Here is a 23,824-nt window from a genome sequence, read left to right on the forward strand (position 1 = left end):
TATTTTGAGAGGTTTATTTAGCATCGAGAGGACACAAATTCAGAAAATTGAGCTCACTTGGTGTGTGTGTGTGTGAAATAGACACATTTTTCATATTTCTAAGCTAAGATTAAACAAAAGGATTTGCAAATAAAAGTGCTAATGCTACAACTAGTCCATAAATTGTTAAAGTTTCCATAAAATCTAGACTAAGTTTGGTTCTAATTGGTCAGGAGTTCTTTTACATTTGGAAAATCATATAATTACCTCATGGGGAGTTAGCCGCATCCACGAATGATATAAACACTATTGTTACTTTGGCTTTACTCACATCTATGACATATTTCTATGCATGTCTAACAAAAAAGGGATCTAAGTTATTTCAGAAAATATATTCAACCAACCCCAATCCTTTTTCCTATTAACATCGTAGAAGATTTTACAAAACCTTTATCACTTAGTTTTCGACTTTCCGGGAACATCTTAGCTAATGAATTAATAGTTCGAACTGGCCAGTTTTATCATTTATGGATTCATAGATATGTTGATTTCTCATATTTAAAGTGTTAGACATGTTTTCAGCTCAAATCCATAAAAATAATTTTATATTTTTAGATGATAAAAATTCTTTAAAATATTTGCATCTTGTTTTACGTATCTCTCTTCTCAATCTAAAGTATTCAACTATCATGTTTCAGTTTATCAGTTTTAGAACATGTCCCCCCTTTTTAACTGAAACATCTTATTTTATAAATTTGGTAACTTATTTTAGTCTATCTTCAATGTTATTCATTTATCTCAATATATGTTTAGTTTCAACACTTGTTTCATTAGACTATTTTCAATATCGTACATTTCATGTACTGATGTTATTCGGCGCTGCATCAGGATTGACATAGGACGCATCATTAGGATTAATCACCTTTCATCTAGCATTTTAAATGTCTCCTCACTTTCAAAGGACTCCAGTCATCTAGCGTATTTAGTAGTCGTTATGTATTGCTAGTAGAGTATGTAGTTAGGCAGAGGTCTTATCCTGATAATCTATCTTCAGTAATTAGAGGATTCATAGACGAGTAAGTTCAGTTATAACTTTGACCATTGTTTTACAGGCATATGAATATTATAGATATTTCAGATTTTTAACTATAAAGTTATTGAGTTCGTTTCAAAGTTATGGCACGCTCATCTTTTAAAAAATATTCATATAGTGTTATAGTATTTAGTTAGTAGAAGGTTAGACCAAGGGCTTTCTTGGGATCAGAATGTCCCGAGTGTCGGTCACGTTTAAATGTACGCTTGGGGAGTGACAAATTTGGTATTAGAGAACAGAGTTCAAATGTCCAAGGAAGTCTATGAAGTTGTGTCAATATGATCTTATTTATGATTGTGAGGGACAGTGGTGAAGCCAAAAATTTTATTAAGGGTGTCCAAGAATAGTGGTGTGTGACTATAAAAATAAAACAAAAAACATGCTGTGTTATTTGGGGCTTGAACCTAGAACTCCTTCATTCAAATGGACACCCATTACCACTGCGCAAAAGACATAGCTTTTGTTAAGGGTGTCCAACTTTAAATATATATCCTTTAAATGTAGAATTTGACATATATATATATATATATATATATATATATATACAACGTAATATTCCGACAAAGGGTGTCCAATTGGACAACTGGGTTTAACACCTCGGAATCAAGAAGTCTAGAAAAAAAGAGCCAAGTGGGAGGTCACCAGCCCATAACTGAGCCATGGAACCCTTCATGGGGCCCTTCACAGGCCGTGAAGGGCACCACGACTCGTGGTGGTGCTCGTGTAGCCTGCTTGCCAAGTGAAGATCCCCTCTCACGAGCCCTTAGATAGCTCGTGGTGGTGGCCGTGAAGGGGAGGAAGAACTCCCCAAGCCACTAGTCTAGGGTCACGACTTCCCAGATGGCTCTGGACCCTGAGACGGCTCGTGAGGGCCTCCATCTGGAGGTTCGCGTCAGTTGTAAGCTAGGTGTCAATTGGGCCTTTTCCAAATTATTTTATCTTGATACTATGCCATTTTGCACTTACCTAGAACCCATATATAAGTGATCTTAACCCTAAATTCAACCCATTAAAATCGTTCTCTCAAATTTACAAAATAAGATCAAGTTTCTTCCTCCCAAATATTTCTCTCTCTAGAAAACTTGAAGAAGAAAGGTTCCATCTAGGGTTTCAAGCCAAGTCTCCAATTCCTCCATTGAATATAAGCAATTGGCATTGAGGTATGATAGTTTTCATCTATGGATTCCTTTCATTCATGGAGTTCCCAAATTCTCCTATTTTCAGAGCTAGAAATCTCCAATTGAGTTAGGGTTTTTCTTCTATGTTATCGGTTCTCTTTATTATTGATTTAAATAATTGAATTATGATCTCTTATGCATGAATTGAGTTCATTCTATGGTTTTATGATGATTCCCCATGAACCCATGTTTTCCAAGTTATGAGCATATGATGTGGGTTTTGAATTATGAAAAAAGAGATTATGAAATTAAGCATGTTCTTATGGAATTTATGTAAATGTCTTAAGGATGCTTTGAGAGTGAAGTATGAATGATGATGTTGTTGTTGTGTTGTTGAAAGGATTTATCATATACACATGAAAGCATGATTGTGAAAGGTCTTCACACCTAAAATGAACCGATAATTAAGGAGTTATGATAATGTTGAGGCAAGAGGCGATTACAATGCCCTCTATTGAATGACAAGAGGTGATTACCCATGTCATATGATGTAAGGACAAAGAGGCAATTACCCATGTTCCTTTAAGAGATAAGATGAAAAGGATCAAGAACTATTTCGTGGAAGTTAAGCTTAGTACCGAGTGGACAAGTGGCGATTACCCAAGTCCCATAAACTATGTGCCAACATAGGATTGTCTAGATAGACATTAGCTAGTGGATCCACAATAGCTAGAAGTTCATGGTCCTTACCTTGTCAACTAGGACAACTCTTTTCGGTGTGGGAGACACCGGATTCCATGTTGATAGTTCACATGGTCTTATATGTCGGTTAAGGCTACTTTCCAAAAGCAAGTTATGATGAACTAAGGTTACTTCAAGAAGTATCTCTCATATGTTTTAAGATGATGTTCACTTGCATTGATCATGTTTTATGACTTATGTTTTCTAACTCACAAGATTCATGTTTTAGCTTGATCATTGCATGCTCATGAAAATGTCCTATTTTAGCATGTTTTAAATGTTTTTATGCATGACTATCATACTTGGTACATATTTTGTACTAATGCATACTCTTGCCTATATTTCCCCAAATATAGGGTCCGACAGTCAGGGTTCTTAGTTTCGTGGCTAGAGGTTAATTTGAGAGAGTTCGAGCTTTGGTGAGTCCTCATGCTTCGAGGACTGGACTTTCACTGTTTTCAGTTTTTCTTTACCATCAGTTTTGGACATGATGTATGGGCTAGGCCCAAATTCATTCTTATGTACTAGATGGCTTTGGGACGATGTTTAGATTTTCGCTTCACTTTATAAAACCTTGATATCTTGAAATGGTCTTTTAAATCTCCTTATTCTATTATCTTGTATTATGAAAGCTAAGTGGCTTGTATGTAGCCTCTCGTGGTCATGTACGCCATGTTACGCCTAGGGGCTACCTTGGATCGTGACACTGGGGTGGCTGTAACTACGCCACTGGTGAGGGACTCACTTCTATAAATAAGAGACTACAAACATTTAAGAATCCACTTCTTTCATACTCTAGATTGTGCAACAGAGTTGTCCTCTAAAAAAACTTATACAAATTGGTGCATTGCTCTAAATCCTCCAACGAGTGAAGTTCATTAGTACGATTTGTAACATTATTCTATTCGAAAAGATGCATTCAATAAGTCAGTAATGAGGTGTTCCCAACCTTGTAGCTTTGGGGTCAGATGAACATAAGCTCACGGGTCCAGACCTTCAGAAGATGTTGACAACTTTATCGGACAAGCTCGTGTAAAGGCCGATATCACTGTTGTTGCATCATATCTGATTTGCCTTCAATATCCACGTGTCACCATGCGATACGTCTAGTTGTGAAATCCTAATTTTAAACTAAACATAATAATTAGTGGAAGAGTACACTCATGTTCATGATAATATCAACTGTTTTTTATTCACAATTTATGTGATGAAATGCAAATTATGCTTTAACTAAGAATGTTGAAAGTTTTTCCTTTTTCCTTTTTTGTTATAACACATCCTCTTTGCCCATTTATTAGAATAAGAAGTTACAAAGAAAATGACAAGTAAAAAGAGAAACAAAAACATGAAATAAAACAAAAAATGATGAAGTAATTAAAGAAAGGAAAGTTGGGTTTTTCTCTCTATATATATGTGATTGTTTGGCCCTCCCAAAATAAGGAAAGTAGTTGTGCATATCACATGGGAGATTGTCTGTGCCGAAAGAACCTTTAAAGATGCATTGAACAAGGCCATACAATATATAGGACAAAGAGGAATTAATAGGGGAACATATCGTGAAATTAAAAATCTTAATCAAGATATTATGAATATTTTTTTGTTTTTCTTTATAATTTTCGTCCCCATTATTATTTTTTAATTATTATAGATAAGATACAAGAGTGTAATCCCTTAAGATCAGCACCCTCTTAAATCAAATCAAATATTTCTTTTGACCTTTTGGCTGTGACAATTCAATTATTATTACTCATGAAGAAGTGTTTGAAATCTCTTACACGTAACTTAAATCAATCTAAGAGGGAAAACATGTGAAAAACGATGAACAACAATCGTACAAACAAGTTACTTTAGATTATTCATGCAGGTGACCTTCTCAAGAAATATGCAAATTTATTTGCCTCCTACTAAACAATTAAAGGCCATTTGAACAATATTTGAAAAATAGGACAATAATGAAATCTGCAGCAACAAAAATAAGGGACTGTGATGGCAACCAACAAGGGTTGTGATGGAGTAGTAAGTACCCCTTCTGGTTCCTTAATCAGTGATCTCGGATTCAAGTCCCCTGGGTATGAAGTCGGCTTTGTTAGGGAGCATTTTACCTCTAATATGAAATTTTCTGATGTGTATTCAAAATCAGCCAGACTCCAATGTGGGTACTGAACACAGGGGCGAAAAACTAAAAAAAAAAGAACTTATCCCATCTATCAATTTTGCACATGCTAAATGCAATTATTGAAGCGTCATTCGAATCAAAAGACATGTCTCATCAAAAAGACTTATGTCCTACATGATTTATTTCTTTAAGCATTTGATATAAAAAAATAACAACAAAAAAAAACTTATATATAATGAATCAACCAATTTGAATTCACATCTAACTAATTTTGATATTCAAATTAATGAATAGATTCACTAAGAAGGATAAAAATACTTTCATAAACATATCAACCGCCTTACCACACTCTTTGGTTATATATCCCAAAGTGATAAACGAATAGTTATAAGATCGAAGTAATTGATTATGAGCTTACAAAGTAGAAAATGCTAGTATACCATTCTACTAGAATTGGACCATGAGAAACCAATGAAAAATATGTTGTTGATTTGAATCTTCATTTTGCGAACATTTTTGTTCTTGATGACCCTTTATATACCAAATTTCTATTGGAAATCTTACGGAAAATACTTTATCATAAACACTATTTTCCCTTCGACTTGCCATATTTTAGTCATGATCCAGAGAAAGTTTAAACCAGAGCGCTACACTTTTGAGATACTGACATCCTATTTTATCAACTACCATACCTTTACTCATTTGATCATGAAAATGCGATGTAAATTTGAATTAATATTATTCACTCATACACAATGATAAATAGGTATATGTGAAAGACCTAAGAGTATATTTGTCCCAAAAAAAAAAGATTTAAAGAAGGAAAACAGAAACCATCTGAGCTTTCCGAATCCTACATACATAGCTACAAGCTTCAAGCTTGGTCTCTGAAAATCTCCCTTCTCAACTCTCTATTCCAAGAAAATGGTATGTTGAGGAAAATTAAAAGATTATACATATCTCCTCTATAACATATATTATATCACACCCTTTCTACCCTTCTAATATGTACGTATATATACCGATAATTTTCGAGGTATTATACTTGATTTTGCAAGTCCTTTGAGCTAATGAAAGTTCCATGAAAACCATATGGAACTCTTGAAGGTAGCTTGACAGTGGCTTCTAATTCTAGAGTCATGGCATTCACAATTTGTAGTTCTGATTTCCATGTCTTTTCATCATGGCAAAATGCAAGAATGTATCCGTCATCTTCTTTCTCTGAGTTCACATTTCTTGGTAAAAATAATGGTTCACCTCCATATCGTTTATCTCCATATATATGTTTTTTAATTTCCCCTGTTGATAAGTCGACTTTTGCAAATCCAGATACTTTTGGCCATGGCTCTGCAATTGCAAGATAAGCGAATTGTGTTTTTCTACCGAGTTTGTTTCTGTTCACCATTCCAGCTTCTAAATTTACCTGATCTGAGGGTGAAAGTAGTTGTCGTCTTGTCGACTCTCCGGTCTTCAAATTGAGCCTTATTTCTGATAATACACTCTTTAAATTCTCACTACATTCATTGAAAATTGAGTCTGGTGGTGTCATGCATGAACCAATAACAACGACTTCATCTGTTTCTGGCTCTTCCCAAGCATTCCATAGATGAAAACAGAACGTTTCGGGTGATTCTACCCAAATAATATTATCAGAATCTTTAGCATTTTTGGGTAGAATTCCGAACCTTGATTTCTTATTTTTGTCATAAATCACAGGGGAGCCTCCTTTGATCATTTCCTGAAGCTTGAACACAACTTGCTGATCAGGAATTACAACGTAATTCTCAGTAATCGCAAAATCATGCATCATCGTTGGAACATCCAGTGGGATTTCAACGTCGGGCGATTTTTCCCCGTCCGGAGAAAACTTGAAGGATTTCAAGTAAGGCTTTTGAACTACATCGTAGCTCAAAGCAAAAAGCTCACCCGAAACTGGATCAATTTTTGGGTGAGCTATCATTGTGCTTTTCAATTGATCATCGAAATTGTACCTACCAACTGTTTGAAGATCGCCAGAAGGCAATACTTGAACATTATAAGGTACATCATCTTCAGACATTGCTAGAAGTTTGTTATTAAAGTAAACCAATCCAGCATTAGCTACTCCAGTCCCATGGCTATGATCCACAAGCCCGAAAACTCCACGGGCATAGAACAACAATAGCCTCGCAATTCCAGAATGACCATGAAGCTCACCAATAGCTTTAGGAAAAACAGGGCGACCCAATTCACGCTCTTGAACTAATCTTTCCGTTTCAGTAAAACGGCAAGAATAGCTCACTGAACCATTTTCGACAGTGACGGCATGAACCATGCCGTCACCGTCAAAAAGATGATGACCGGCAACCGGTTCGAAAAGCGGGTTCGCTCCATTCCGAACATAAACCCCGTTAATGCAATCAGGGATCGTCCCTATAACGGGAAGATTATGCCGGACTGATTGCTCCGGTACCGGAGCAAAGTTACCGGCGATTTGTACACGTGGGTCTGCCGTTTTAGGAAGTGGGTTTTGTAGTTCGCGTGAGACTAACGCGCTTTCTACTATATCTAAAGCTTTTGCTGCTGCCTTTTGGAAAAAATTCCAATCAGGTGTTTGAAATTGTGGTTGTTTTTTGGGGGTATTGTTTTGTTTTGGGAAAGTGAGTAAAGCAGAATGGATTTTAGTTTTTGTTGTGTGATTTTTCATGGAGATTGATTTTGAAGGAAGGGTGAAATCAAGTGAATAGGAAGTAGATGGTGAAAAACAGTGAGAAACTCCATAATTTGCAATTGTAGAAGTCATTATTTTTTCCTTCTTTGAAGAGAGGAAAAAAGAAAGGGAGAAATGAGAATTGTTGGGGTTGGGTAGAAGAGAGAGGGAAAGAAAAGGTTTAAATAGAAGAAAATGTTTTGAGGAAAAAAAGGGAGTGTGTATGGTGAAGAGGGGAACGAAGGTCCACCTTAGACATCTAAGAGAAGAGCACGTGGTGGTATTTGTGAGAAGGTCATTTGGGAGCAACATAAGGGGTAGGGGTATTAATGTCAAACTCATAAATCGAAAATTGAATTAAATAAAAAGAAAAATATTGAAAATAGTTTGAACTTGGAACAAATTATAAGTTTTGTCACCGAATGATTAGTATTTGTCAACCTTAAAAATATCCATTTATTTTATTAACTAAACGAGAAATTATAAGTTTTGTCACCGAACGATTAGTATTTGGCAGCCTTAAAAATATCCATCTATTTTATTAACTAAACTTAGATACACTCCCGAGAAATTTTTAATAAAAACGAAAGAAGTGTTGAAAGTACCCCTAAACTTGGCGAGAATTTATGAGGTGAATTTCAATTATATTGAAAAACCAGGGGTGTATTTAAGTCTTGTTAGTCGAGTAAATGGGTGTTTTTAAGACTGTCAATAGTTCGAAGATGAAACTAATAATTTGCGCCGAGTTTAGAAGTGTTCTCAATACTTTTCTTTTAAATAAATAGAAGAAAAAAGTTGATAGCCCCTTCATTCCATTTTATATGATATAGTTTGATATGCCGAGTATATGATTTCTTGCATATACAGTAAAATCTTTATAAATTAATATAGGTGGGACCATGAAATTTTATTATTTTATAGAGATATTATTTAATCGATAAATTAATATTTATTAATTTAAAGAATGGTTTGAGATTTAATGAAGGTTAATTTTGATTATATCAAAATCACTGTATCTTACTAATTTATGTATCATATTTATTGATTTCACATTAAAAAAATATTATACATAAAGTATTACGAATACATCAAAATCATTGTATCTTACTAATATCAACCTTGTGATGCTGGGATAATAAGAGCTTTCAAGATGTATTATCGAACAGATTTCATCGTAGGATATTAGAAGGCTATGAAGTGGAACAAACTGATCAAACAAAGATTAATGTTTTGGATGCTATCAATTTTGCAATCCCTATTTGGACAACAAATGTTCAGCAAGAGACAATAGCAAATTGTTTTCGACACTATAAAATTCGTTCGGGGGATGCAATATCAAAAAATTTCAATGAACCTACTTGTGAAAACGTCATTCATGAACTTAAGGTCATGATTAATGACCTCGGTTACCACAATAAAATGGATGTCAATAACCTGTTGGATTATCCGGGTGAAAGTAATACATGTTCAGAGGTCTAGAGTTTAGAAGAAATTGTGGATATACCATCGGAAAAAACAATGTTGATGATGAAGTTGAAGATGATTACTATACCTTTGGAACAAGTTACACGTAAGGAAAAACTTATCACATCTAGAACTCTTTACAATTTTATGGTCAGTTCGAAAAGACAACATCGGATCTCCTGGATGCAATAGGAAAAGTTAGAGATGAGTTTCAACTAGATTTAAATTTTAAGAAAAAACAGAACACAATAAAATCATATTTTCACTAAATTGTCTTAGATATATTTGTACTTTTAAAGAATTATTAATTTATGATATTAATGAGACCATATATTTATATAGGGGTCTTCTAAAAATATCCAAACTTCATTTTGTAAAATTTCATTAAATTTGTTGTTGTTATTGTTGCTTGTATGTCAAATCGAAATCAAACAAATAAAGTAAAGTAAATGTCAAATACATAGATAGCCCTGTCAACTTGCCCTCATTTTTTATGTTGACACTCTAGCTTAGTCTTGTTCCATTTCAACCCTTCAATTTTATTTTTAAATGGTACATAAAAATTAAATTTAAGGATTATATGTGTGTAAAGAAAGTGCAAAGTTCTTGTGGACGATTCAAATTGAACTGAGAAAATGCATATAAGGACGAATTTAATAAGAAATAAATTATCTGTTTGTCGATTTAAACATTTTAGGTATATATTTAAAATTTATCTATTAGCATTTGCTAGCATTTTCATATTAAAAATAAATAATATAATATAATTAATCAAATGTTAAACATATACCTAAAAAGGTAAATTGATTTCCACCCACGATTTTTTCTTGAAAAGTGATATATCAATATTAGAAAAATTCTAAATTCGCCTTTAATTAGCTATGCAACTTATTGGATGAATGCATGAATTAAGGGGCAATGAGAGAGACTATAACATTTGAACAACTATCAATGTAAGTTGTGGTATAATGGTGAGACTGTTTCACTCTTAATCAAAAGTTTCGAGTTTGAGTCCTGAATATGAAAAGAATCATAGATTCGAACCTTAAATATGAAAAAAAAGGGGGAAATTGTATGAAATAACAAACTATAATTCAAATTAAATGATATAGTCATAGTTTATTTTATTTGTAATTCGCAGCAAACATTCCATTTTTTTGTCATCTAATTCGGTATACAATTAGTTATTTTCGGTATACAATTACCCATTCAGTATACAAATGTATAAAATGTGTTTGTGTTTGTATAAAACAAGAGAAAAATGTATATACAAATACAAATACATATATTTCGTCTTATACACTCATAATCATACAAATACAGATCTTATTATACAAATTACAATGTATAAATGAATTTATACAAAACTGAACAATTTGTATAAAATTGGATGTATCTATCGAATTATACAAATCAAAAGTTTCATAGCAAACATAAAATTTGTTATAAAGCACAATTATGTAAATTATAGCTATAACATACAAATATGATTTTTATGTTAGCTATTTATAAAAGTTACTCAAAAAAATCCTTATATCAACCCAAATAAATATTGCGGTGTGCAATCCAGATTAAAAAAATATGTTAACAACTCGCCAAAGCAGCAGTGAGCAGTAGCAGTACTGCACTGCCTACTATTGACTATTTTTTTTTTTTTTTTTTACCGTGGTTTCCGGGCGTCGCTTTGCGAACCCGACTAGCTGTACCTACCGGGTCCCGCTGTTTCAAGGCGGGTCCACCACGGTTAGTTCCACGGGGCCCTGGAGACGCGGCCGGTTTGTAATGCCTCCAGTGGCCCTGCTGGGGCTCGAACCGGCGACCTACTATTGACTATTGAGTGCGCACTTTTAGTTGTTTCATAAAATGTGCAGCAACTGTAAAAGGGTTTCTTTGCCTACTTCCTCACGCGCTCATGTGGACGGCGCAAATAATCTTCTCCTCTAATTTCAATTCATGTCATAATATTTACTTATATAGAAAAAAGTTAAATTATAATTTGTACTAAATATAAAAATGTTTTCTTTTTGAAATTTATTTATAAAAAAAATCACATGAATTGAAATAGAAGAATTTATAATATAATAATTTATTTTTAAAAAATTGTAGAATCATTTTATTTTATTTAAATTAAAGCTAACCGTGGAAGATTTTTTTTTATTTTTTTAAATTAAGTATTTAATTTCAAATAGAAGGATAATTTATTAGATATTCGTGCTCAAATACCAAAAAGTTTAATAAATTTGCAGCATTCTGATCAAATAAGGCAAAATATATAACATCCTACATTGTGGCTAGGGGTGTAAAAAATGAACCCAAGCATAGATAACCCGCTCAATCTGTCTAGAATTTTAAGGGTTGGGCTCAAGATAATTTGAACTGGGTTCAATCTCAACTCATTCAAGCCTAACCCATTTTAAGAGAAGGAAAAATTACAGAAATCCCATATTTTAGTTTACTTATTATCATTATCCCCTATAAGTTTTACAAATCTCCAAAAATCCCTCATTTTCGTGCATCAGATTAGTGTATCTCGCGCATTAGATTAATGTATCAGCGCTTATATTATTGTATCTCGTGCATCAGATTATTGTATCATGTAGTGTATCTCGCGTATCAGATTAATGTATCAGTGCTTATATTATTGTATCTCGCGCATCAGATTAGTATATCATGTATAAAATGTACATCACATTAGTGTATTATGTATAAAATGTAATGTATCTTACTTAACGATTAATGTATCTCGCGCAACAGATTAATATATTAACGCTTATATTATTGTATTCGTTTGAGGGATTTCTGTAATTACAAACTTTTGAGAGATAGATTGTAATTTTGCCTTAAAAGTATGTGATTTCTGTAATTTGCCTTTAAGAGAATTCTCAATTGAGCCCAATTCAATCTCTAATTTCAATCTGTTTTAAAACTTTTTACTAAGATATGTTCATATGTTAAAGGTATGAATTATTATCTATTTAAAATCTTTTAGGATTTATATATCCATTTGTTACTTTTTTTTAAAAAAATCTTGAGCTCAAATTAAAATTGTGATTATAAAAGTTAAATATCACTATGTTAAAATTACTGAGATTAATCGGGTCAAATTAGGCGGATCAAGACCCAACCCGTTTTTTAACCCATTTGACCCAAAGTAAATTTGGGCGGGTCAAGACCCAACCCAATTTCTATTTCAACCCATTTTAATATCTCTAATTTCAACCAAACCCGCTCATTTGACATCCCTAATTGTGACTATTGTAAAATAGCTTCTCCCCTTTCTGGGCTTTATAGATGTGGTCCACAGTGGTCACTGCAAGTGAAATCCTTACAAAGGCTCCTGAGAAAAAGAAGAATGTAAGTCTCAAGTGAGTTAATTATGTAAATTTCCATAACTTCTCCAAATAGAAAGAGGACCTCACCAATATTGAGGTTTCGTTTGGTAGTTGGTTAAAGTTATGCGGGTATTAATAATATAAGGATTAGTTATGTATTAGTTATTTCACTTTCTATCACACATAATATCATGTATAGATTTCATCATAACTTATATATAGGGGTGTGCAAAAACCGAACTGATCGACAAATCGAATCGAAAAAATGTTATTGGGTTATTGGATTATTGGATTTTTAATGGGTTTATAAAAAAAAATTGGCTTATTAGTTTTGTATCGATTTATACTATTGGGTTATTGGATAAACCTATAACCCAATAAGACGGTAATAATTTACTATTTTACACTTCCTAATTATTAAATATTAATAATTTAATATATAACTAGACACTATAATTATATCAAAAATTACTAGTACTCTACCCACTTCACACTAGACTGATTTATTAGTCTTTACTGTTTACTCAAAACCTAAAGACTAAAGTAAGGGTACACAATCGTAGCTAGGGGTGTACAAACCGAACCGAAAACAGAACCAAATCGCAAATCGAGTCAAACCGAGAAAAAAAACCCGACTAGTGGTTGGTTTGACTTGGCTTGGTATTGAAAAAAAAAACCAGACTATATTTGGGTTGGTTTGATTTTAACTAAAAAAAACCAACCCGACATTAGATATATAATTTTAAAATTTTATTTTATACATAAATATATTTACTTTGATATAATTTTTAAATATTTCTTATACTTTTTCAAAGTTTTGTCTTTTAGTGTATTATTTCAAGTTTGAAACTTAGAATTCTGAATGGTTCAATAAAAATTATAGTCCACAAATGTTGGTAATTATAATAAAGCTTAAATCAAAATCAAATTAATATTAATGCAAAAAGAAAATCAATTCAACACTAAGAATGACAATAATATTGAATATTTGTTCTTTGGTTTTACATTGGTTTAGACAATTCAAATATATAATCTAATTTTAATTTCCTTTAATATTTAGTCATGTAACTGATACTTATTAAACTTAGTTTAGCATGATTTAGTACTTTTAAATTATGATCATTTTCATTATGATTTGTTAATTTGCAATATTTGTTTTACGCGATTTCATTATTTTTATTTTAGTTGTTGAATATTTTAGTGTCATTACTCATATCATATTTTGTGTTATTTTCTTAAGAAACACCTTAGATGGTTGTATTTTGGTAGGACTAAAGAAATATTTGAAGTACAAGTAAATTATATTTTGTATGTATAATTTATCGGAAAAATCCAAAAGTCCGAAAGAATCTGAAAAAAAACCCAAATTTTATTGGTTTGGTTTATAGATTTAAAAATCCGACACAAATGGTTTGACTTGATATTTGAAAAACCCGAACCAACCTGGCCATGCATAACTCTTTTCCAAACCATCTATCAAACAACCCCTTAGAATTTGTTTGATAGCTATTTAGAATGACCTTTCATTTTGCCCTTCATTTAATGAAAGGTTCTTAACTACTTCACATTTTCTAGAAGAATAGATTGGAAATAAGCAAATAGATAATAGTAAGAAGTAGCCTTAAAATTACATTCTTAATTTTTTTTAAAGAGTGTGTCATACCCCAACAGTTCACTTAATATGAATTAAAGCGACTTCTACTTTTTTTTAATGGGCATAAAATGAGATAAATTGGCATTTATTATGGGAGGGAAAAAGTATTTTATTTGATCCAAATTAATTTTCACGTATTTCTAAATTTCTCAATGTATATGCAGTATTGACAGTCATTTATTTAGCAAAGATATGACATAGTTTTCCCAAAATCTAAAGCAAACTTATAAAACTTTTCATTATCCTAGAAAATTACAATGTAATCATTAGTACACTTAGTAAAGGAATAAAATTTTGTCACAAAATATGAATGTACAAGAAAAGTAAAAGTGTTATATGAAACATGTGGTTAATAGTTTATGGTTCAATTGTATGTAAATTGCAAATTAAAGAAACATTTATAAAATATCTTGGAAAATATTATTTATTAGAGAAGAGTTAAACGAATTGATTGAGAAGATCTTCTACATATTTTTTTAAATTATATTCCATCTTCCTTTATTGTAGGATGAGCTAATGCATTGTTGTGTTTATAAATGACATTGCACGTCTGTTCATATTGTGTCTTATATAAGAATCTTTTTCTACTCACCACCCTATCTAATCTCACCCCTGCCTAAAAGAAATCAAGTTAGTCACCAATAAACTATTCGATCATTATACTTTTTGTTTCAATTTATGTGACACAGTTCGAATTTTAAAAAGTTATACAATTTAATTTTGATTATAAATTTCGACATGAAATATTTATGATTTTTGAAATAAAATTTACATATTTGAAAATCATGTAAAAAGTAATGTAAATCACAATAATTAATAATCCATGATATTTAAAAGATATACAATATAATTACAATAAATATATTCTTTAATGTTTTGAATATATATCCGTTCTAAATCTCAAAGTTGAGGGAATATCTGTTCTTTTTTTATTTAAATAACATACTTCCTTCATCTCAATTTATGTAACTCTTTTTTTCTTTTTAGTCGTTAAAAAGAAAGATATCTTTTAACATTTAGTAAAATTTAAAATTTTAAAATTCTTATTTATTTTAATGAGATGAATTGCCATCATAAAAAAAATCTATAATTTATTTTTAGACTATAAATTTTAAAACTTTTTTTTTCCCTTAAATTTTTCTAAATTATTTTCATATAAATATGAACCGTGGGAATATTATATTTTGCTGGAAACCAAGAAGTAGTATATTAATCCCATTCGATTACAAGAAAGTTATAATATCGTAATTAATTATGTTACGGTGAGTCAGTCATATGATCTAGAGAGAATATAATCTTAAAAAGAGCTAGCACATCATATATATTTTTATCAATCTTGACAAGACAATAGTGGAACATTATATTTCTAGAAATTTCCATGTGCAATTGTCCTCTAAACCTAGGATTACCATCACTAATCAAAAAACACAATCAAGGATTTTGCTTAATAAATAATTAATTAAGAGTGTCAACTGTCAAGAACCTAGACATTGCTTCCCATCTTTAAAAAAGATATATATTGGTAACTTTAATCGTAATACTACTATAATAGTTATCTAAATAAAATTTGATGTCTCTTAACTATCTCATTTTATTGACACATCACTAATTGGAGTAAGTTAAAGGTGAATTTAAAGAAAATAATAATAAATACTTTCTTAAATTTTGAACAATAAAATTTGTCAAAGCGATTGATATTTTGAAATGAAGTCAATTTGATTGCACGTTTACGTAGTTTGTCAAAACAATGATACCAAGATTCATAGTATATGTTTGAATTTGTTCATTTTTGAAGGAATGTGTCTAAAACCCTTTAATCATTTGAGATAGTGGTGTACTACCATAACTTTATAGTATAACTATTTGTAAAATGTTTCCAGCTTTGATCACATAATTAAACTTGCACTTGGCTTCTGCATCTGCATAGATAAGATTCTTTCACATTTAACTAAAATTTAGATTTGAGCCTCATGATAAACTTGGTGGATGCAGATGGGCACAAAAGGGGGTAGAATTGAACTCCTTCCAATAAAAAAATATACTACGTAATTAAATAGGGAAAAAGTAATTTTTTTTTGCACCTTCTCATAATAACTTTTTTTTTTTAATTTTAGACTCGAGCATCTACGTATGCGACACATCATCCTTTAGTGGTCGTTATTTGCGCAAATAGTTTTTATGAGTTGAACTAGTGAGTTCAAACAACCCATGTTACCTTTCTAAAAAAAGTTACCATTTTCATGCCATTTTAGGTACCAGGCCAGCTGAGTGGCACGATTGAGGAACCAAACATTTCTCAAATAACCAACTTGTGCCTACTTTCACTATATATGGTCCACTAACACATTCAATGCCAAACCATGATAATTTATACCAAAGAATCTCCTTTAAATATATATTGTTTTGCAACCTAAATTTCTGGTTATTATTCTAATGACAGATGAATTTTTACAAGAAACTGGTTTGTCTTAAGTAAATAAAAGTATTTTTTCGCTAATAATTTAAGATTTTATATGAGATGATCACACACTTCAATATGATATCAGATCAAGAAGTGGTTTGGATTCAAAAAGATTTTTTATGCTTTTCACATATTAAAAAAAGAAGGAAAACAACATAAAGCACACTATTATTGATTATTTAAAAAAAATATATTTTTATGGATTTTTAGGCCATTGATAAGTCATATTTACATCCATTAGTCCAACCAAATGTCCCAACAAAAAAAGGCAAAATAACATAAAATCTGCTGTATCTGTAACCCTGTCTAATTTGAGTATACTTGCATAAAAGTAGAGTTTACTCTAAAGGCCTCCTCTTCACTTCCCAAATCCACTCTCTCATTCAAAAAGCTCCCATCGGCAATCATCAGGATCTCCAGTTTCGCCGTCTTCTTCTATGGATTTGCTTCCACCTTATTCCTCTTCTTATTCATCCGATTCAACTATTGATGGTTTGACAATTTTTGACAAATCTCTCAAAATGCTTTTGATGATGACAACATGAACTAGGTTCACATAATACGTACCAAGTTTTCAAAAGTAAAGAGGCGGAAAGAAGTTCACTCAGTTAGATATAAAAAAAGAAAAGTTTGTTCCTAACAACAATTCAAATTAAAGAAAGAAAATAATAAAAGCAGATGAGTCCAACAAAAATAAGGAAAAAGGCAAACAAATTCTATAAGGAAAAAGATTCGTATTCGAGGAAAAAGATTAGTATTAGAGGAAAAACTAATTCCTTTCCTATTAGAAATTGGTCAAGCTCTAATCAATCTTTATAAAAGGACAAGGCTGAAGAAAGAGAGAGGCGTCTTTGCCAATTCACAAATCAAGAGAATTATTCTGAAGGAGGGCCGAACAATTCAAAGAGATCTACAAAGTGGAAGAAAGAAGTACTAGAGTTAGGATTTCTTTCTAGGTTTTAGAGTCGCATTGATTCATCGTCGAATCAGTGTTTAGGAGTTGTTCTTGGAGAGAGTTGGAGAAAATTGTAACAAGAAGCAAGTTTGACTTCTTGTAGAGTAGAGTCTTCGATTATAGTTAATCGATAAAGGGTAGAAGCATTAGAGTTAATTCTTTGATTATTGAGTTGCAATCTTGAATTGTTCTCGAAGTTAACAAAATAGTGGTGTTTTTCCCTTACTCGAGGGAGGAAGGTTTCCACGATAAATTTGTGTTATTGTGGTTATTTCAGTAAACATACAAAAACCTAGCTCTTAAATAGAGGGTAAGACTTCTTCAATTGGTATCAGAGCAGATCGTTTCGTTAAAAGACTCACATCTTGAAAATGATCAATGGTTGCACCACCTACACCACAAAAAGGCGCTTCTCAAACTCGACCACCACTACTCAATAGAAAGTACTATGGATGGTGGAAAAACCACATAATGAATCACCTAACAGGTGAAAATCCTGATCTCTAGGGGCTGTCTTGGATGGGCCTAGTATACCCATGAAAGGAATGAGATGCTGCTATACTCTTGCAATCCAAAACAATGCTAAGGCTAAATTTCTTTTGATATGCAGGATAGGTCTTGATGAATACAATCAAATCTCATCATGTCAGGATGCGAAATCAATATGGGAAACTCTACAGATCGCTCATAAAGGGACAACTCAGGTAAAGAAATCTAAAATTGACAAAATGAACAAACAATATGAACTATTTCGAATGACAAAAGGTGAAACAATTCAAGATATGTATACCAGGTTCACTGCAATTATCAATGAGATCTACTCATTAAGGGAGGTGATTCCTAATGAAAAGCCTGTCAGAAAACTTCTAAGTGTTTTACTAGAATCCCGTGAGAGCAAAGTAGAAGCTATCAGTAAAGCATGTGACTTAGATAAGCTAGATATGGATGAACTAATTAGAAATCTTATGACTTTTGAACTCAAGAAAAATCAAAAAAAGGAAATTGGAGGAAAGAATAAAGATAAGAACTTGGTTCTCAAGGCTACAACACAAGAAGATCTTAAGGATGAGAACATCACATTGATGACCAAACGATTCTATAGAATGCTAAAAAAGGGACATGTATTTTAGAGGAAGAACTTCCTGAAATCAGCTTAGAAGGATCAAAAGGAATAGGTATGTCACAAATGTGGGAGTCCAGATCACTTTATCAAATTCTTTCCATTATGGGCCCTAGAGCACAAGAGAAACAATCAAGAGAAAGCAAAAGAAAGCAAAAGAAATAGAGAATAATAAGTATATTCCCAAAAATAGACAGTTGGGCAATCGAGAAGTCATGTCTCCGTAAAAAGGGTCTTTGCCACTTTGGGCAATCAATTTGAGGAAGAATCTGAAGACGATGGATGCAAAAATAAGTCATTATTGGCAATTGAGGAAACAAACAAGTACAACTTTCTTGCACTAGTCACTTTAATAGAAGAAGAAGAAAGAAACACTTGTCAATCCCAAGCATCTTGGCACTAATGGCTGAAATTGATTCTTAGGAAGATGAAGATGATGACAAGCAGTCCATGGTAAATTTTCATCACATTAGAGAAAATCTTCATTCATATTCCAAAAGAAAATTAGAATCCCTATTGAACATTATTATGGATGCATACCAGTCAATCAACTTTACAAAGGAGCAAATGATGGATGATTATGCTTATCTAAGAGAAGAAAATGAGAATCTAGAGAAAAATAATCACCATCTTCAAAATTAAATGAAAGAACTAAGCAATAACCAATAGTCAATGACTAAATAGAATGAAGCTCTTCACAAAGAACTTCATAACACCAAAATGGAAGTAGAGCATAATATGAGATGGACAAGATCCTCCATCATGCTTGATAGCATCCAAAAGGGTCAGTCCTCTACTAGACATGAAATAGGGTTTAACTAGAAGTCTGCTGAAATTACAAATTCTAACCAAGATTGTTTATGTTATCACCGTAGACTAACAAGACATAAGAGCAATGCATGTCCTAAAAATTTAAAAGCACATGAAAACAATCTAAGGTTTCTCAAAAAATCATGTGATGAAAGAATCACGAAATCGGTTCCAAAACCTAAAACCTTGTCAAAATGGGCAAAGAGAAACTTATTTCATGCTTTCTCTAATAAATAGGGACCCAAGTGGATCTGAGTACCCAAAGCTTACCCTTGAATTTTTAATGTAGGAACCCATGAGAGGAGAGATAAAGTTATGGTACCTACACAGTGCATGCTCTAGACACATGACCGGGGATAAGAGAAACTTCCTCTCACTAAGTAACTACAAGGGCGGAAATGTATTGTTTGGACACAACAAAGATGGTGAAATTCAGGGAATCAGAAAATTTGGGACCAATCACACTCAAGCAATAGATAATGTGTATTATGTGATCAAAGGGTATGTGAAAGGGTTACAACACAATCTTCTAAGTATATCACTAATATGCGACAAAGGAAACAATCTGTTATTTACCTCAAATGAATGTAGAGTGTTCAATCCAATCTCTGGGAAACTGATTCTTCGTGGAAAAAGGCATAAAAATGTGTACAAAGCTGACATCATGAGTCCTTCAGAAAACATGCTAGTATGCCTTAGTGCCATTACTGATAGTTCTCACCGGTGGCATAAGAGGCTGGGACACATAAGTTTCCCAACTATAAACAAGTTTATATCAGGAGACCTAGTCAAGGTCTTGCCCACTAAGAGATTCAACGTGGATCAAGTCTTCGGAGCATGTGCTCAAGAAAAACATGTGAAGTCCTCATTCAAGCCAAAAGGCGTGGTAAGTACAACCAAGCATTTAGACCTACTTCATATGGATTTATGTGGGCCAATGTGTGTGTAAAGTAGAGGAGGAAAATATACATTTTTGTAATAGTGGATGACTACTCTAGATTCACCTGGACCATATTTCTTGCAACAAAAGATGAGACATTTGAAATGTTTGAAATATTCATGAAACTAGTTCATAGGAAGTTTAAAAGTGAATTCACTAGCATCTGTTCAAATCATGGATCAGAATTTGAAAATGTAAAGTTCTTAAATTTTGTGCCAACAATAGGGTTGATCATAACTTCTTTGCACTAAGAACTCCACAACAAAATGGTGTAGTTGAATGCAAAAATAGATATCAAGTAATCTTCCAAAATCTTACTGGGCTGAGGTAGTAAACACTTCGTGTTACCTTATCACAAATGTATGATCAGATCAGTGCTATATAAGGATCCTTATGAACTTTTAAAAGTAAGAAAGATCAACTTAGCACACCTCGGAGTATTTGGGTATGTCTGTTATGTGCACAACAACGGGAAGGACGCAATAGGAAAATATGATGCTAATAGCGATGAAAGAATCTTTCTTGAATACTCATCATAAAGCAAAGCCTATAAAGTGTTTGAAAAATAGGAAAATTCGTGTAGAGGGAAGTGTTCACATCATCTTTGATGAACAAAATAACTCGATCAAAATGGACTCGGAATATGATCAACATAATATAGGCATGAAAAAACCACAACAGCCTGAAGAAATCAAGTCTGATGATGACTCTCCAAATGAACCTGCTTCTGACTCAGATCCAAATTCTCATGAAGTAGAAGAGACAACTGATGAAGAAAGTCCCGTGGAACCTAGTCTATCCCCCACAGAAGGTGTGCCCCAAATTTAGCCAAGCAACTGGGAACACCAGAGCTCTCATCCAGCGCATAACATTCTCACTTATTTGGATTTAGGGATTCATACCATATCAAAACTAAGGAATATGTGTGCATTCTCAGCTTACGTGTCCTTAGTTGAACCCAAAAACATCATAGAAGCCCTTCTTGATCTAGATTGGATTATCTCCATGCAAGAATGATTCATTCAATTTGAATGGAACAAGGTTTGGGACTTGGTCCCTCGTCCTCATGGTAGAACCATTATAGGAACTAGACGGGTATTCAGAAACAAGTTTGATGATCAAGGACAAGTCACACGCAATAAAGCCAAATTGATTGCTAAGGGATAAAATCAGGAAGAAGGGATATATTATGATGAAACATTTACCCCGGTAACAAGAATGGAAGCAATCTGGATGTTGATCGCTTTTTCATATCATATGGAGTTCAAACTCTACCAGATGGACGTCAAAAGTGCCATTCTAAATGGGTTTCTTTAATAAGAGGTCTATGTTAAACAACCTCCAGGCTTTGAAAGTCTGTATTACCCTGATTCCATATACAAGCTAGACAAAGAACTATACAGTTTGAAACAAGTACCAAGAGCATGGTATGATAGACTATCAAACTTCCTTCTTACGCATAAGTACTCAAGAGGCACGATTGATAACACACTTTTTCTTTGAAGAAAAGGTAAAGCCATACTCATAGTTCAAGTGTATATAGATGAAATTATATTTGGAGGAACTAATGCAGACCTCGAGGTTGAATTTGCATAACTAATTACTAGTGAATTTGAAATGAGTATGATAAGAGAACTCAACTTCTTCCTAGGACTTTAGATCAACCAGTCTCCCTCGGGCACGTCAATTCATCAGCAAAAATACATAAAAGAACTGCTCAAGAAGTGTGAGATGCATGAAGCTAAAACAAATGATACCCCAATTGGCACGACAACCAAGATTAACAAAGATGAACCTATTTCCTCGGTAAATGATACAAAGTATAGAGGAATGATCAGATCATTTCTATACTTAACTGTTAGCAGACTTGATATTTTGTTCAACTTTGGTATATGTTCCCACTTCTAATCTTACCCGAAGGAATCACTGTGAAAAGAATTCTGAGGTATCTTAAAGAAACTATGAACCTGGTACTCTGGTACCCAACATGAGAATCATTTGATTTGGTAGGATTCAGTGATGCAGACTACGCTGGATACTTGGTAGATAGAAAGAGTACGTATGGCATGGCTCACTTTTTAGGACCATTCTTAGTGTCTTGGGATACAAGGAAGCATAATTTTGTTGCCCTATCTACTACTGAAGCTGAATATGTCGCAACTACCTCATGTTGTGCCCAACTCTTATGGATAAAGTAGCAGCTTGAAGATTTTGGCATCAAAGTAGGTTGTATGCCTATTAGATGCGACAACACAAGTGTTGTGAACATGGTCAAGAACCCGGTCCAACACAAACGAACAAAGCACATAGATGTACGCCACCACTTTCTCAATGACAATGTGGAAAAAGGACTCATCATCATGACCTTTTGCAGGACTGAGGACCAGGTCGCTGACATTTTTACCAAAGCACTTGGATGAGAACAATTTCACTACATAAAAAAATGATCATTAGCGGCAATTAAGAATTAATTGCCGCTAAATATATGTAGTTTTAGCGGCAATTAGCACTCTTTGTATATGTCCCTAAAGCCTTTAGCGACATTGGTTCTAATGGCACTTAACTAATGCCGGCAAATACTTTAGCACTCTTTATTAATGTTAATATTTATTACCGCTAAAAGTTAGTTTTTTCGTAGTGTTTCAACGAAATCGACTGGCCCTAGGGATGGTGTATCAAGAATAAGTTTTCCTTAATAAAGGGTTTTAAGTATGATCTCCGCACATAATTTTAACTAACTCATCTTGGTACCTTGTTACAAGTATAAACCTAAAATGGGAAAGCTCATCAATCATGTCTAATGATATTACCCTTAGTTTCCTATACTATGGTGTGAAGGTGCTCTCATGTCAAGGACATGTTTCCGTCTTAACAGGTATGCACTGATCCTCATTTTATTCAACTAAACATCACATCCACGCATATGATTTTGTATTAAAAGAATCTTGTGAAACTAGTCTATCCAAATCAACCCACCTTAAACCTGGCATTTACGTGGGAAAATCCATCATAAATGATCCATACTTACTTCTCACATTAGAAAACTCAACTGTCTCTCAAAATTTTCCCATCATATGTCTTGTAACACTCCAGAAATTAGTAGGTTAAACTAGAGCTCAATGTGAGGGTTAGAGTCTTGGATGTAAGTCCCCGTACTTAAAAATATAGGGTTTCATTTTAGAACGTCAAGGTACGACCCCCAAGGACAAACCATAGGTCTTTGAGGAGGACCGCTAAGAAGCTACCATGACAGTGACCAACGGAAGGGACATACGCCCTGTTGGTCAGTCCACTCCCATGGGTGAGGGGCCGTAGGTCAAGGCCCTGAAACCAAGTCTCTGAATCCCAACCC

The 23,824-nt window shown here is 33.1% G+C and overlaps 1 protein-coding gene across 1 annotated transcript; it reads right to left on the reverse strand.

The window, feature by feature from the left end:
• Nucleotides 1-5,762: 5,762 nt before the first annotated feature.
• LOC125836079 (9-cis-epoxycarotenoid dioxygenase NCED2, chloroplastic) lies at nucleotides 5,763-7,906 on the reverse strand. Its single transcript, XM_049515160.1, has one exon. The coding sequence runs from the start codon at nucleotides 7,827-7,829 to the stop codon at nucleotides 6,087-6,089; it is 1,743 nt and encodes a 580-aa protein (XP_049371117.1). The 5' UTR covers nucleotides 7,830-7,906; the 3' UTR covers nucleotides 5,763-6,086.
• Between the last annotated feature and the right edge of the window lie 15,918 nt (nucleotides 7,907-23,824).

Source organism: Solanum verrucosum, unplaced genomic scaffold, assembly GCF_900185275.1.
Source record: "Solanum verrucosum unplaced genomic scaffold, falcon-dt-bn FXZP01000208.1, whole genome shotgun sequence".
Lineage (NCBI taxonomy): Eukaryota > Viridiplantae > Streptophyta > Magnoliopsida > Solanales > Solanaceae > Solanum > Solanum verrucosum.

Excerpts from the sequence above, each read along its gene's own strand:
- LOC125836079 (XM_049515160.1), bottom strand. The coding sequence starts at position 7,829 with ATGACTTCTACAATTGCAAATTATGGAGTTTCTCACTGTTTTTCACCA.